This window comes from Aquarana catesbeiana, linkage group LG06, assembly GCF_042186555.1.
Source record: "Aquarana catesbeiana isolate 2022-GZ linkage group LG06, ASM4218655v1, whole genome shotgun sequence".
NCBI classification, from domain to species: Eukaryota; Metazoa; Chordata; class Amphibia; order Anura; family Ranidae; genus Aquarana; species Aquarana catesbeiana.
This window is the reverse complement of record NC_133329.1, coordinates 193,312,250-193,327,182: the sequence shown is the minus strand read 5'-3', so window position 1 is coordinate 193,327,182 and position 14,933 is coordinate 193,312,250. Positions and strand designations below refer to the sequence as shown.

Below are 14,933 nucleotides of genomic sequence, written 5' to 3'. Positions count from 1 at the left end.
ATAGCCATTGCACGTTGTTGGAACCAGTCAACAGAGACATTTGACAACAACTATTGAAACAACTATTGAACTGGATAATGATCAATGACAAAATGACCTGCTCCTCCATAACAACCAATCTAAATTTGATAAGACATGGGAACCTTGGATACAATATCTGTCGCTGGCTGAGTGAGGCTGGAGGCAAGGCTATCTACTTTTGTTCCACCTTCTTTTTTCCTACTCCTTTTATACCTCCTTTATCTACCAACATGTCCAGATTATATACACCTGGAATATGTTGTCCTTGACCATAGAGCTATTGATATATTTTATATTAGGCTTGTTTCTCCATACCATTTAGGGCATAATTTATCACTTCAGCTCCAGCTCTCTTTTTGACGCTTTTGTTTAAAATCAGTATTTTTTGCTAGAAAATTGGAACCACCAAACATTATATATTTTTTAAAGCAGAGGCTCTAGAGAATAAATTGGTGGGTGCTACAGTTTTTTATGTCACAAGTTATTTAACCACTTCAGCCTTGGAAGAATTTACCCGCTTCCTGACCAGAGCACTTTTTGCGATTCGGCACTGTGTCGCTGTAACTGACAATTGCGTGGTCGTGTGACGTTGCACCCAAACTTAATTGACGTCCTTTTTTTCCTACAAATAGAGCTTTTTTTTTGGTGGTATTTGATCGCCGCTGCGGTTTTTATTTTTTGTGCTATAAACAAAAAAAGAGCGACAATTTTGAAAAAAAACACAATATGTTGTACTTTTTACTATAATAAATATCTCCATTTTTTTTTTTTTTGTTTTTTTTTTTAAGCATTTTCTCAGTTTAGGCCGATATGTATTCTTCTACATATTTTTGTTAAAAAAAATCGCAATAAGCGTATATTGATTGGTTTGTGCAAAAGTTATAGCGTCTACAAAATAGGGGATAGATTTATAGCATTTTTATTATTATTTTTTTTTTACTAGTAATGGCGACGATCTGCGATTTTTATTGTGACTGCAACATTATGGCGGACACATCGGACAATTTTGACATATCTTTGTGACCATTGGCATTAATACAGCGATCAGTGCTATAAAAATGCATTGATTACTGTAAAAATGACACTGGCAGTGAAGGGGTTAACACTGGGGGGCGATCAAGGGGTTAACTGTGTTTCCTGGGAGGTGATTCTAACTGAAGGGGGAGGGGACTGACTGGAGGAAGTGATGGATTGTGGTTCCTAGCTAATAGGAACACACGATCTGTCATCCCTTTCAGTTCAGAACAGGGATTTGTTTACACACTCACTTCCCTTTTCTTTCCCTCCTGCTCACAATTGCTCGTGGCAGTCGGTCATCGCGACCGTCGGCCACGAGCATCGGCACCCCCGCTGTGCAGCGGGTGCGCGCGCGACCCTGCTATCCCGACCTTGTGAGCCGGCATATAGCTACGACGGCTCGCGCAGGGGAGCCAACCTGCTGCAGTATAACTGCGGCGGCTGGTCGGGAAGTGGTTAGGCAGTATTTTTTTCAAATTCAATTTTTTGGGAAAAAATACACTTTTTAGAATTTTAATGCAAAATAACTGTACATAGTCCAATTTTTTGTAAAATAAAAAGATAATGTTATGCCAAGTAAATAGATACCAAACTTGTCATTCTTTAAAATTGTGCATGCCCGTGCAAGAGCGACAGATTAATTTGACATGCTTTGAAAGCCTTTACAGCAGGGGTCTCAAACTGGCGGCCCTCCAGCTGTTCCTAAACTACAAATCCCATGAGGCATTGCAAGGCTGACAGTTACAAGCATGACTCCCACAGGCAGATGCATGATGGGACTTGTAGTTTCGCAACAGCTGGAGTGCCGCCAGTTTGAGTCCCCTGCTTTACAGGTTACCATGTTAGATTTACACAGGAGGTCTAGTGCTAGAATTACTGCCCATGATCTGACGTTCGCAGTGATACCTCACATGTGCGGGACTGGCAGCACTTAACATTTTTTTTCTTTTTAATTATTAATTTATTTTAGTTTTTACATTTTTACACAGTTGCTTTACATTTTTTTAATCACTTTTATTGCTGTCACAAGAAATGTAATCTTTCTTTGTGACAGCAATAGGCACGTGAAATGTACTCTTTATGGAGGGATCTGGGGTCTTTAGGACCCCCAAATCCCTCCTCTGCCCTTGAAAGCACTCAAAACACCAAGATCAGTATTTTGAATACTTTCAAAAATAGCGCCGTTGACATCCGGGTAAACCGGAAGTGATTTCATGTCATCACTTCTGGGTTACTATTACGAACAGCTGATCAGAGCCAAATCCAGCTTTGCTTGGCTGTCCGCCCAGTCTTTAGATGTGCCGGCTGGTCGCTCGGGTCTCCCAGTGGGAAGAGAGAGCCACGAAATGTGGAGGAGGGGGGGAACGACGACGACAGACACATGTCCCCTCCCTCAGGTAGTATTCGCAATTGAATGGCTGTTTAGCTGCTCCGATTGCCATTACAAGAGAGCTGACTGCCTGCTCTAAAAAAACGGTACTGGGATGATCATCCTGTTATACCCGCTGAAATTCGCTGGTCGTTAAGTTGTTAATCTGATAGGAGGCCTGTTTAATTTGTGAAGTTTGATTCCACCTGCCAGTCCATTTATATGTCCTTTTGGATACTAGTGTTATTTTTGCTCTATGTAGCGATATCTTACCAGTGATCTGACTGCCCTGTTTTTTTACTTCACCTGTTTTATATCTTGACTTGTACTTATCATACCTTTTTATATGTCTTCTTTATAATGTACTATTTGACTGTATACGGGTCACCATTTTTGTACTCAAGCTTGTACATTATACAAAAATCAATAAATAGATTGAAATACAGAAAAATTTTTGCTTTTGGCTACAGCCCCAGGTGTGTGTCTATATAATTTTTATAACTTTAATAAACGGACACTTTTTAAATTTTTTTATTTAATAGAATCTGAACATCTGCGCTGTATTTGTCTATTATACCTCCTGTTCCTCTCTGGTACAGTTATTTGTATTCTTTCTTAGACATTTAATTTAAGGCCACCTTTTATTCAAGAGAAATAGCAATAACAAAAAACGGGACTTTATGGGCACCGTATACCATCTTATATGTTACCCATGTAGGTGTATCCCTGTATCTGCCTTAGAGGATGGGGAGACACATCCATCACTGGTTCATCACTCTCTATGATCTACATGCCTTGTTTGTAAGTACTTCAGAACTACTCGCTCTGTATAGAATATGTGAACGTACTTGTAAAACCGTTAACAATTAAACTCTCTGTGTTTACTCCTGTACAGGGTATAGAATTGTAATTAACCCATTATGCTCCAGGAAGAAGTATTACTAAACGTGAAACATGTTGAGCACAATTCTGTTCTAATGTGAGCCCAGGTATCCCCCCTACAAGTATAGCTTTGTGGTTACTATCATTATTTGGTGATGATTTATTATGCTGTACAATTATCAATGTGACTATTTTGTACAATTACCAATGTGATTACTTTGGAGGCTCCCTACCTATGCTTTGGGGGTGTGTATACTCACACAGTAGTCTGGGTTTCGATGTTTGTTTTAACTTTTTTTTTAACAGTAAACCAGTAAAAACTTGATTTTAATTTTTTCCTGATAAATGATCTATATTTATGTTTTTTGTTGTTAATACGGTGCCTATAAAGTCCAATTTTTTGCTATTGTTATTTCTCTTCTATATCTCTCAGGGATGAGGCATAGTGTATCATGTATATGTCCATGATAGCAATGCCATGGTGACATATCTAAGTTAATTGTTTCACCTTTTATTCAAAGCAATATCTTATGATAATATTATTTTACAGGATGTGCAGATTATAAACTGGCTTCATGAATTACGGATTTCGGTTACACATCTGACCATTGAATATGAGCAGCTTGTCAGCATTGTACTGGTAAGTGCAAATCTTGAACATTGTGTGCTCTATTTAACCACTTCAATACCAGACACATTTCCCCCTTCCTGCTCAAGCCAATATTCAGCTTTCAGCGCTGTCACACTGTACCCAAACAAAATTTTTATCATTTTGTTCCCACAAATAGAGCTTTTTTGAGTGGTATTTGATCACCTCTGGGATTTTTATTTTCTGCTAAACGAATAAAAAAAAGACCAAAAATTTTGAAACATTTTTCTCTTTTTTTCGTTTGTTACAAAACTTTGTAAATGAGTACATTTTCTCCTTCATTGATGGGCACTGATGAGGCTGCACTGATGGGTACTGATAAGATGGCAATTATGGGCACCAATGAGGTGGCACTGATGCGCAGTGGTAGGTGGAACTAATATGCGGCAGTGATAGGCGGCACTGATAGGTGGCACTGATATGCAGCACTGATGGGCACTGATAGGCGACATTGTTGGGCACTGAATGGCGGCATACTGAATGGCGGCACTGATGGGCACTGAAAGGCGACACTGAGGCGGCACTGATAGGCGGCACTGATGTCCACTGATAGATGGCACTGATGGGTAACACTGATTGCAAGACACTGGCAGACATTAGTGGTGGGCACTGATTGGCATCAATTGTGGGCACTGATTGGCATACCTGGTGGTCACAAGTGGTGGGCATCCCTAGTGGTTCTGAGTGGGCATCCTCAGGGGGCTGCGTTGATAATCAGCTCAGACCCCCCTGTCAGAGGAGAAGCCGATCGGCTCGGCTCTCCTCAACCCGCGTCTGACAGACACGAGTGAGGAAAAGTTGATACACAGCCTTTCTTGTTTACAACGTGATCAGCTGTGATTGGACACAGCTGATCACGTGGTAAAGAGTCTCCGTCAGAGACTCTTTACTTAGATCGGAGCTGAGGTGTGTCAGTCTGACACGCCATACCACCGATCGTTGCTCTGTGCGCCAGCTAGTTATCCTGATCACGTCATATGACGTCTGATCAGGATAACTAAACCATTTTGCCTACGTTATTTTGCTATATGGCGGGTGGCAAGTGGTTAAAGTGTAAATGTAGGCAAAACTGTTTTCTTTTTAGAATTGGATTAGAGTACCTGCCGTGTTTTTTTTTTTTTTTGTTTTTTTTTGTTTTTTTGCTGTCTTTACCTCATTCCGGACATTTGTTTGTCCTGTTTACCATTATTGTCAATTGTTAAAAAAAAAAAATTATTTTGGTTCACACAAGGACATGAATAGAAGAGAGATCAGCCAGTGGGGACACCAGTTCTGGTGACCCTCTGGAATTTCCTCACTTTGGAGGGATTTCTCCTCACTTCCTGTTGTGGCTATGGGACAGAAAGTAAACAGAAATCTCTCGCCCTGCCCTCTGGTGCTTCTACTGGCTCGCTCGTGCTATCGGCAAGCCGGAGAAGGGATCTGCCGGCACCGAAAGTTAGCCATAGAGAAAACCGAGGGCCAGATGATCCCCGGCAGTCTCTGATGTCACGTCCGGGCCGACGAAAGTAAACTTGGCTGGAAAGTCCGAGATAGTTTATTTATTTTTTTGATCTCAGGCTTTCCAGCCTGGAGGAGAGATGTGGGGTCTTATAGACCCCACATCTCTCCATAAAGAGGACCTGTTATGCCCTATAGCTATTACAAGGGATGTTTACATTCCTTAAAAGTGATAAAACATTTTTTTAAAGGTGAATTGTAAAAATAACAAAAAAAATGAAAGTGAATGTAAAACCTAACATATACCCCGTGAAGTGAACAGCCTCAGATGATACACAGGGATAAAACAAATCTCCCTACATAAGTTTTACATGTATATATGCTGTCTTCATCTTTATATACTGTTTAGAAAGTGCACATCGTGTTAGGAGAGACTTTCAGCTCTGTTTGTTGACTCGTTCAGCTCTGCTAATCTATTTAACAGGAAGTAGGACTGTACACATGTCAATAAAAGTAGGTGTCAAATCAGGGAAATTCAGGTTACATAGTATAGTAACATTGTAAAATAATGTCGTAACGTAGGACAAAGACAAAAATGATTAAGACCCCTTTCACACTGGGGCGCTTTGCAGGCGCTACAGCGCTAAAAATAGCACCTGCAAAGCGCCCTGAAAGAGCTGCTGCTGTGTCTCCATGTGAAAGCCCCTAGGGCTTTCACACTGGAGTGGTGCGCTGGCAGGACGGGAAAAAAAGTCCTGCTAGCAGCATCTTTAAAGCGGTGAAGGAGCAGTGTATACACCACTCCTTCACTGCTCCTGCCCATTGAAATCAGTGGGCCAATGTGGCTATACCACCGGCATAGCGCTGCTGCAGCAGCACTTTGCGGTGGTTTTAACCCTTTCTCGGCCGCTAGCACCGCCCCAGTGTGAAAGGGGCCTTAGAGAATGGTAGTGTCAACCCCTGGCAGGGATAGTGGTTCCTATGTGGTTAAAAGTAGGGCTGCAAAAGGAGATTCAGACCAGGGGGAAGGGGTAGGGGAGATTTAGGGGGAATGGGCGTTCCAGCTAAGATGCCGCTAGAGTACGTATTAAGTAGGTGGGGGGGTAGGGAAAGGGGGGAGGTGTGGGGGGGAGAGGAATCGGGCTCCCTATAGAGGTCCCAGACCATTGGGGATCTATAGTGTTCTTAGGTTACAGTAGGAGTAGTGAGTCATCAAACTTGGGGGATAGGAAGTGAGTGATCCAAGGCCTCCATAGCCTTTTGTGGGAGGGGAATTTGTCTAGAAAGACTGCTTCGATCTTGGCGTGAATCATTGCATGAGTGATTCTGTGCTCCATTGCTAAGATGGATAGGGTAGAAGATTTCCAAGATTTTGCAATAGTCTGCTTAGCTGCTGTGGTGATGAAGAGAAGGAGTTTGAATTGACAGTGGGTCACAGCCAAGGGTTTGTTGTTCAGGAGAGCTATTTTCAGGTCAGGTAGCATTGGTGTCTCGAATAAGGTGAAGAGGATTGTGAATACCTCAGTCCAAAATGTTTGTACTGTGGTGAGCCGTGATGGTTTTCATATAGGAATAGCTTGGCTTGTTCAGAATTTTCCATTAAAATGCATGGCTGTCAGGGTGCCATATTTACTGATTTATATCACTTGGCTCAGGCCAAATTGAACTTTAACTAATAGAGGGATGCCCAATTATGTGAAAACAAGGCACCTCTGGGTGAGCCAAGATGGTTTTCATATAGAAAAAGTTAGCTATTCAGAATTACCCCATGCAGTACATGGCAATTAGGGAGACAGAATTGTTTTTAAAGTTGACGATTTTAATATAAATGTTGCAGATGACTGTTTAGTAAATGATCACTTTTGTGAATAAAGATGCAACCTGAATTTGAAGCTATCCACATGAGGAGCCAACTTCTGCATTCTAATAAGAAGCTAGCTGAATAAGGAGCTAATTTCAGCATCATGATATTTACAGAGTCTGTAGAGTTGGGCTGCTCAGTTTGGTTTGTATTGCTAGAGAGTTTTTTGATTTCTTGGGAGAGTGCATGTAATCAACACAGGGCCAATCGGCACTGTCCAGACAGAGGATCAGGGGTCTTGAAGCCTGATAGGACAATTGTGGGAGAAATAAACTCCTCCTATAAGCTCTCAGCATACACAGAAGTCACAAGATTGCTCTAACTGCTATATACAGTTGATGAAAAAAGGTATTTATCAGTTTATATTTACTAAAACTATTACGTTTCCATGTTCTCTGCACAGTGGGAGACCAGATATAGTGAATGCAGGATCTGGGTTTAGTAACACTTTAATATTGCACACTCCAAAGTCGGTTAGTAATAACCAGCGTTAAGTAACCAACAGCATTCTACCCCAATATACTAGCTATGATAAGGTTTACTGGGGCCATGCCTGGTGCATCAAGCCAACCTCACCAAACCCTCAAATGAAGTAGGGCATCCACGGTGCTGGTAAATAACCTTTCTCCTTCGTTCATCGACGGACACAGCGCCTATTTAATCTTGACCATTGAGTTATATTGCCACCGCAGGAGTAGGATGAAGCAGAACATTAACCAAAAAAAAGGGGGAGGCACAATGCCAAAAGGAAATCTCAACTACTCCAACATACCAATGCCTGTAGTCCCTCCAGGAAATGTAATGGCCGTACCTTGGCCTGAACCTAGAGGAGGTATAGGTGGCCACCTATTTCTAAATTAAAGCTCATGCAGCACTCATTCTCACATACACACACACTAGGAGATCTTGAACGCTCAAAAAAATCTGTATAGATTGTGGATGTGCACATCAGGTGATCAAAGGGGTTAATCCATGAAGAGGTGGATATAGATAGTGTTACTAGGCAGTCCCGGATGGTATAGTGACAGATAATGGCAATCTTATAGATAATGTGAAGTGCGAGTGTAGTGAGATAATTCCTTATTGCTTCCGTGAAGCTAGTTTATGACATTTGCAGCTTCAGTTTCACTATATAACAAAAGTCTGTTCAAGGATAACCAGAAATAAAGATGGCACAGCAGATGTTATACAGCATTTCGGCAAGATTAAGAAATGAATCTAACTTTACCATCAGCTGGAGCGGTTCATCAAGCAGCCCATTATATCAGATATCAGAGGATCCAGTATACAGAGGGTGGTATTGAAGAGAGACCTCACCGGTCTATAGGTAGCTGTCACTGGAGCTGAGGTGCGGAGTCCCGCTTACTAATCTCTGTGCAGCTTGCCGCTTTCACAATACTTGTGTTCATCAGCTGTTTTTGTAAAGATTGTTCTCGCTGTTATTCCATATAGAGTGTCTGCTGTTGAAGCTGCTGTCATCAGGCTCTCAAGCTAGATCACGGTCAGTAGGAAACGAAGAGACATGCAGAGCAGTTTGATAAGTATATCTGTGTGGCCATCCATAAATCCTCCTCAGAGATACCAGTTAGTGGATTTACGGATGGCCACACAGATATACTCTTCATGGATTAACCCCTTTGATCACCTGATGTGCACATCCACAATCTATACAGATTTTTTTGAGCGATCAAGATCTCCTAGTGTGTGTGTATGTGAGAATGAGTGCTGCATGAGCTTTATTTAGAAATAGGTGGCCACCTATACCTCCTCTAGACATTAGGTCTTTTTAATGTTAATTGGGAAATAGGGTTGTTTAGTGATATCTATTTAATATGTAGTATTTTCAATTTTTTTTGGATAGTTGTTAATAAAAATTTATACCTTCATCACTGACTTGTCCTCATGGAAGAGTGTCTTTGTGGTTTTCATGAAGCAGAACATTAAACTTGGCTAGGCCCATGGGCCATCCTCAGTCATTATATAACCCATTTCCTGGTCCAAGTATTCAGTGTATTTCTGTCTAGTCAGGAGTAAGGACCTAGCTCCTTGCTGGGATCTTTTGACATTAGCGAGTTTTGCTTTCTTTATCGTACATCATGGGACCCAGAGCCTTAAGTAATTACTTAACGGGTTATAGGCTACCTTCAGGTGTTGACACTGGTAAACCCAATCAAGGAAGTTTACTCCCTATATAACCCCTCCTCCTTCCAGGAGCACATCAGTTTTTTTGCCAGTGTCTAAGGTGTTGGTCACGATTAAAGATGTGCTCTGAGGAGCTCCAGGAGGGATCCATGCTGGATTTAAATAGCCTCCATAGACCAGATCCATCCAAAGTGCCATTGAGGCCTAAAAGGATGGGGGCCTTGTATCCGAAGCACGAGGTTTTGCCTGTAACGCCTCCCTTTGTAGGGCTGGATCCCAGGAACCCAGGGCTTAGGTCTTGCTACATTACCTAAACTTTCTGATGTGGTGCTTTACAGGTCCAGGGCAGTTGGAACCCCGTTTTAGGGACCCAGTCCCTGAAGGTTTGTTACGCAGCCCGCCGTGATGGGTGAAGGTTGGATTGTTTGTTAATTCAGCAAATCCTGCGGCGAGGATAAGGTAAGGGAAGAAACTTGGGTATTAAAAATATCTATGTATTTCTTCCATTAGGGAAAAAATGTTGTCATGCCTTAAATCTCCACTAGAGGGAGTCTATGCACATACCTTACTCTGTTGTCTTCACTGTAAGCTCAGTCTGTATGTGATTGCAGCAGAGTGCAGAGGGAGACTCTGCAAGGTAAGAGAAAGCTGCAAAAGTGCTTTCTTCTCCTTGATGGGACCAGAGGGTGTCTCCCCCCCCCCCCCTCCTTACATTACCCCCTGAAAACACCGTGCACCAGTGCGGGAACATTTTAAAAGTAAAAAGGGGCAGAATTTTTTCTGGGAGGGGGCGGGGCCTAAGCTCAATGCCGTGAACGTCCACGAGGACACACGGCAGGCTAAAAGCAAATACAACAATGCTGTGACAGTCTCTCCTCTGCTGACTAGGAGGAAACAAGCAGCCTGCAACACAAGGACACAAGAGCTGTGGGACATGTGAGGGTTGCAAACTGGCATTCCTGATACATGAACGACACCTTTTTTCCAGCACTGAATTTTATAGCGGCTTTAAATGTCATGACTATTTTCAGCGATTAAGTGCAATTTGTATAGTGCCTCTGTTTTTGTACTTAGGACTATGCCTACCAAAAAAGACACCACATAAAGGTTTCACCCCCAGGCGCTAGGATCCCGAGTCGCATTTCCATGCTGTCATCCTCACCTGAATTACCAGTTATGGCAAGCCAGGGTGAGCCATTTGGAACAAATTGGTGCAACTGCTGCTCACATCTCAGCCCCTGTATACTTGACTTAAGATGTCATTTCCTCCTGTCTGCAGGATCTGGAAGAAAGATTAGCGGCTTTAATCGCATCCCCCATTCAAATGGATAGCAAGCTGCTAGATCCATGAGGTATTACCCTCAGTCGATCGAGAGGAAAAACAAACCGATGATACCTCTGCGAAGGAAACAACGGTAGATGAGCCTTTTTCAGCTTCTCATATCTGAGGAATTGCTGATACAATCTCTTATGGAGATGGATCTTCTACTTTCATGCTACCCCTAACGGAGTCTACTGAAAGTTCGGTTTCTTCCTTGGGTTCTTTAAAACCCTCTCAACCTTTGCATGCGTTTCCTGCGCATGCAATACTAGAACAGCTTATTTTTTGCTGAATGGGATCACCCGGATAAGCATTTTTCTCCCTCCTAAGAAAATTACAATTCTCTATCCCCTGGAGGAGAAATTCTCCAAAAGATGGAAAATACCAGCAGTTGACGCTGCGATTTCCAATGTGAATAAAGGCCTAACTTGTCCAGTAGTCAATGCACAGATGCTTAAAGGATCCAACAGATAAGAAGTTGGAATCCCTGTTAAGATCTACTTTTTCCATGGCAGGTGCCATTACTTAGTCTGCAGTTGCTGCAATAAGCGTCTGTCAATCCCTAAAGGACCAATTTAAACAGGCCCTTAGAGAGCTTCCTGCACAATAAGCTCGGGATTTGGCTGAACTACCAAAAGTGTTATGCTTTGCTATAGATGCTATTAAAGATTCTATTCACCAGGCGTCCCGCCTTATGCTTGTGTATATGCGTAGAATCCTGTGGTTTAAAAAAAAAAAAAAAAAAATTTCAGCTGAAGCACCATGAACAGATCTCCTAACTGGGCTCCCTTTTCATGGGGAGCGACAATTTGGAGAAAACTTGGACAAATATATCCAAACAATTTCTAGTGGGAAAAGTACTCTTTTGGCAATCAAAAGAAAGTATAAACACCCTTCATTTAAACGGGCTCTTTCCCTTACGCCAGGGGCTTCCGCCTCTAGGCAGGGGCAACGGCCTCTGCCGTCACACTCTAGAGGAAAATCTCAGCGTCAGACCCAGGCTCAAAAGAAGTCCTGGGGTCAGAAACCTGCAAAGCAGAATCCTAAAGCCTCATCATGAAGATGCAACCCCCCTCACCAAGGTTGGAGGAAGACTTCTGCATTTTTTAGAATTCTGGAAAGCAAGAAATTCAGGACAGATGGGTCATCTCCACGGTAACGCTGGGGTACAAGCTGGAATTTCAGGACTTTTCTACTGTCTCACTTCCTGAGGTCAAGCGTTCCCAAAGATCCAAAGAAAGGATAATCTCTGTTTCAAGCACTAGACCGATTAATATCTCAAGGGGTGATCATACAGATCCCCACAAAGGAGCAAGGTCTGGGTTTTTCAAATCTTTTCATGATACCAAAACCAAATGGAGACATCAGACCCATTCTTGATCTAAGAAATCTAAATCAGTTCCTGAAGTTCTGCTCCTTTCGCATGGAGACGATCAGGTCAGTAGTTTCTATCCTTCTAGGAGGAGAACTTCTTCCATCAATAGACATCAGGGATGCACATCTGCATGTCCCTATATTTCCCGCTCATCAAAAGTTTCTGTGGTTCAGGTTAGAACAGCAGCATTTTAAATTTTTAGCCCTGCCCTTCGGGCTAGCCACAGCACCCCGGTTGTTCACCAAAGTGCTGGCCCCATCTCTAGCTAGGTTAAGGGCACAGGGCATAACAGTCGTAGCGTACCTAGACGATCTATTGCTAATAGATCAGTCGGTGGCTCGTTTTGAGCAAAGCGTACACACTACAACCAACTATCTGAAAAGTTGGGTTAGATTCTCGACCCAGAGAAATCTTCCTTTAATACTGCTAAAAAAGCTGGAGTACTTGGGTCTGATCACAGGCCAGCCCAGGAAAGGGTGTTCTTGCCTCAGGCAAAAATCAACTCCATAAGAGAGTTGATACGGATGGTCAGGTCAAATGGCGATCCCTCCATTCGCCTTTGCATGAGGTTGCTAGGACCTATGGTGGCTTCATTCGAAGCAGTTCCCTATGCCCAGTTTCATTTAAGACTGTTGCAAAACAGTATCCTGTCTGCATGGAACAAAACAATTCAAGCTTTAGACTTGGCAAAGCAGCTGTCCCCAAGAGTGTCCCAAAGTCTCACTTGATGGTTACTAACCCAGAATCTGCTGAAAGGAAAATCCTTCAGACCAGTCATCTGGAAAGCAGTATCGACGGATGCCAGCCTTTAAGGCTGGGAAGCAGTACTAGAAAAGACAACTGTTCAGGGATAGTGGTCAAGAACCGAAAAGAACCTTGCCCATCAATATCCTAGAGATTCGGGCAGTACGTCTGGCTCTAAAGACCTGGACTTTCAGGTTACGGGATTGTCCTGTCAGGATTCAATCCGACAATGCCACAGCTGTGGCCTATATCAATCACCAAGGGGGCACAGAAGGTCTCTCAGCGCAGAGAGAGGTTAACCATATTCTAACTTGGACAGAAAGGAATGTTCCGTGCCTATCGACAGTCTTCATTCCGGGAGTAGAGAATTGACAGGCGGACTACTTGAGTTGCCAGCAGTTATTCCCAGCGGAATAGTCTCTTCACCCCGACATATTTTGGGCTGTTTACCAAAGATGGGGGACTCCTGACGTAGATCTTCTAGCGTCCAGGTTCAACATGAAGTTAGTCAACTTTGTGGCCAGAACAAGGGATCCATTCGCATGCGGAACGGATGCGTTGGTGACCCCATGGGATCAGTTCTCACTGATCTATACATTCACCCCTATTCAGTTGCAGCCTCGACTTCTTTGCAGGATCAAGCTGGAAAGAAAGCTTGTAATTCTGGTGGCACCAGCATGGCCCAGAAGGTCATGGTATGCAGAAATCGTAAAGATGGTAGTGGAGGGCCCATGGTCCCTCCCACTACGGCCAGATCTGCTCTCCCAATATTCCATCCTACCTTACGGTCTCTAAATTTAACGGCTTGGCTATTAAAACCACATTCTGAAGAAATGTGGGCTTTCCAGGTCAGTTATCTCTACCCTGATTAGTGCAAGGAAGCCAGCTTCCAGAACTAAAGAGTCTGGAGGGCTTATGTTTACTGGTGTGAATCCAAGGGTTGGCACCCTCGGAGATATATCATAGGCAGAAATTCTTGCCTTTTTACAAATAGGGGTAGAAATGAAATTGGCCTTGAGTACTATTAAAGGCCAAGTCTCAGCTTTATCGATCTTATTTCAAAAGACCACTTGCTACTCATTCTGTAGTCCAGGGTTTTATACAGGGGGTGACTTGGCTTTTTCCGCCCGTTAAACCTTCCTTGAACCCTTGGGACTTGAACTTAGTTTTGTCTGTGTTACAAAAAACAGCCATTTGAACCAATACAACATATTTCCCTAATCCTTCTGACAAGGAAGTTGGTATTTTTGGTTGCTATATCCTCAGCAAGAAGGGTTTTGAAATTAGCTGCTCTTTCTTGTAAAGAGCCATATTTGATTTGTCATGGGGACAGAGTGGTGTTACGCCCTCATCCAGACTTTTTTTATCAAAAGTGGCTTCAGATTTCACCTGAACTAAGATATTGTCCTGCCATTGTTTTTTCCAAAACCATGTTCCAGGGAAGAAGAGTCACTACATTGTCTTAATGTGGTGACAGCAGTGAAAATCTATTTTTAGGCAGCTGCTCAGATTGGTAAGACTGATGTCTTATTTATTCTTTCAGAGGGTCCTAAGAAAGGACAGGCAGTGTCAAAATCCGTTGTCGCTAAGTGGATTCGACAAGTGATAATTCAGACTTATGATTTAAGGGGTAAGATTCCCCCGTTTCAAGTTAAGGCGCACTCTACCAGGTCGGTTAGTGCTTCTTGGGCAGTGCATCTCCAGGCCTCCATGGCTCAGATTTGTAAGGACTCAACTTGGTCTTTAGTGCATACATTCACAAGATTTTTTTAGGTGGATGTAAGCAGGTATGAGGTTATCGCCTTCAGGCGCAGTGTACTGCAGGCAGCAGTATAAATCCTCAAGTCTGTGGGTACCCTGCGGGCTGTTTCTCTCTCCCCTCAAGTAGCAATGCTATGGGACATCCCATTAAGTAGTTAAGGCTCTGTGTCCCATGATGTACGATAAAGAAAATAGGATTTTTATTACAGCTTACCTGTAAAATCCTTTTCTTGGAGTACATAATGGGACACAGAGGTCCTGCCCCTCTTTTGGGATTAAGCATATTTCTTTGCTACAAAAACTGATGTGCTCCTGGAAGGAGGAGGGGTTCTATAGGGAGTAAACTTCCTT

The 14,933-nt window shown here is 42.9% G+C and overlaps 1 protein-coding gene across 4 annotated transcripts in view; it reads left to right on the top strand.

Annotated features, from left to right (window-relative positions):
• RRN3 (RRN3 homolog, RNA polymerase I transcription factor) overlaps nucleotides 1-14,933 on the top strand; it is a 1,085,194-nt gene that overhangs the window by 247,515 nt on the left and 822,746 nt on the right. For all 4 annotated transcript variants that reach the window (XM_073591180.1, XM_073591181.1, XM_073591179.1 and 1 more), the window contains exon 4: nucleotides 3,840-3,929. In XM_073591180.1, the coding sequence (XP_073447281.1) occupies nucleotides 3,840-3,929 (90 nt within the window). The remainder of the gene's footprint in view (nucleotides 1-3,839; nucleotides 3,930-14,933) is intronic.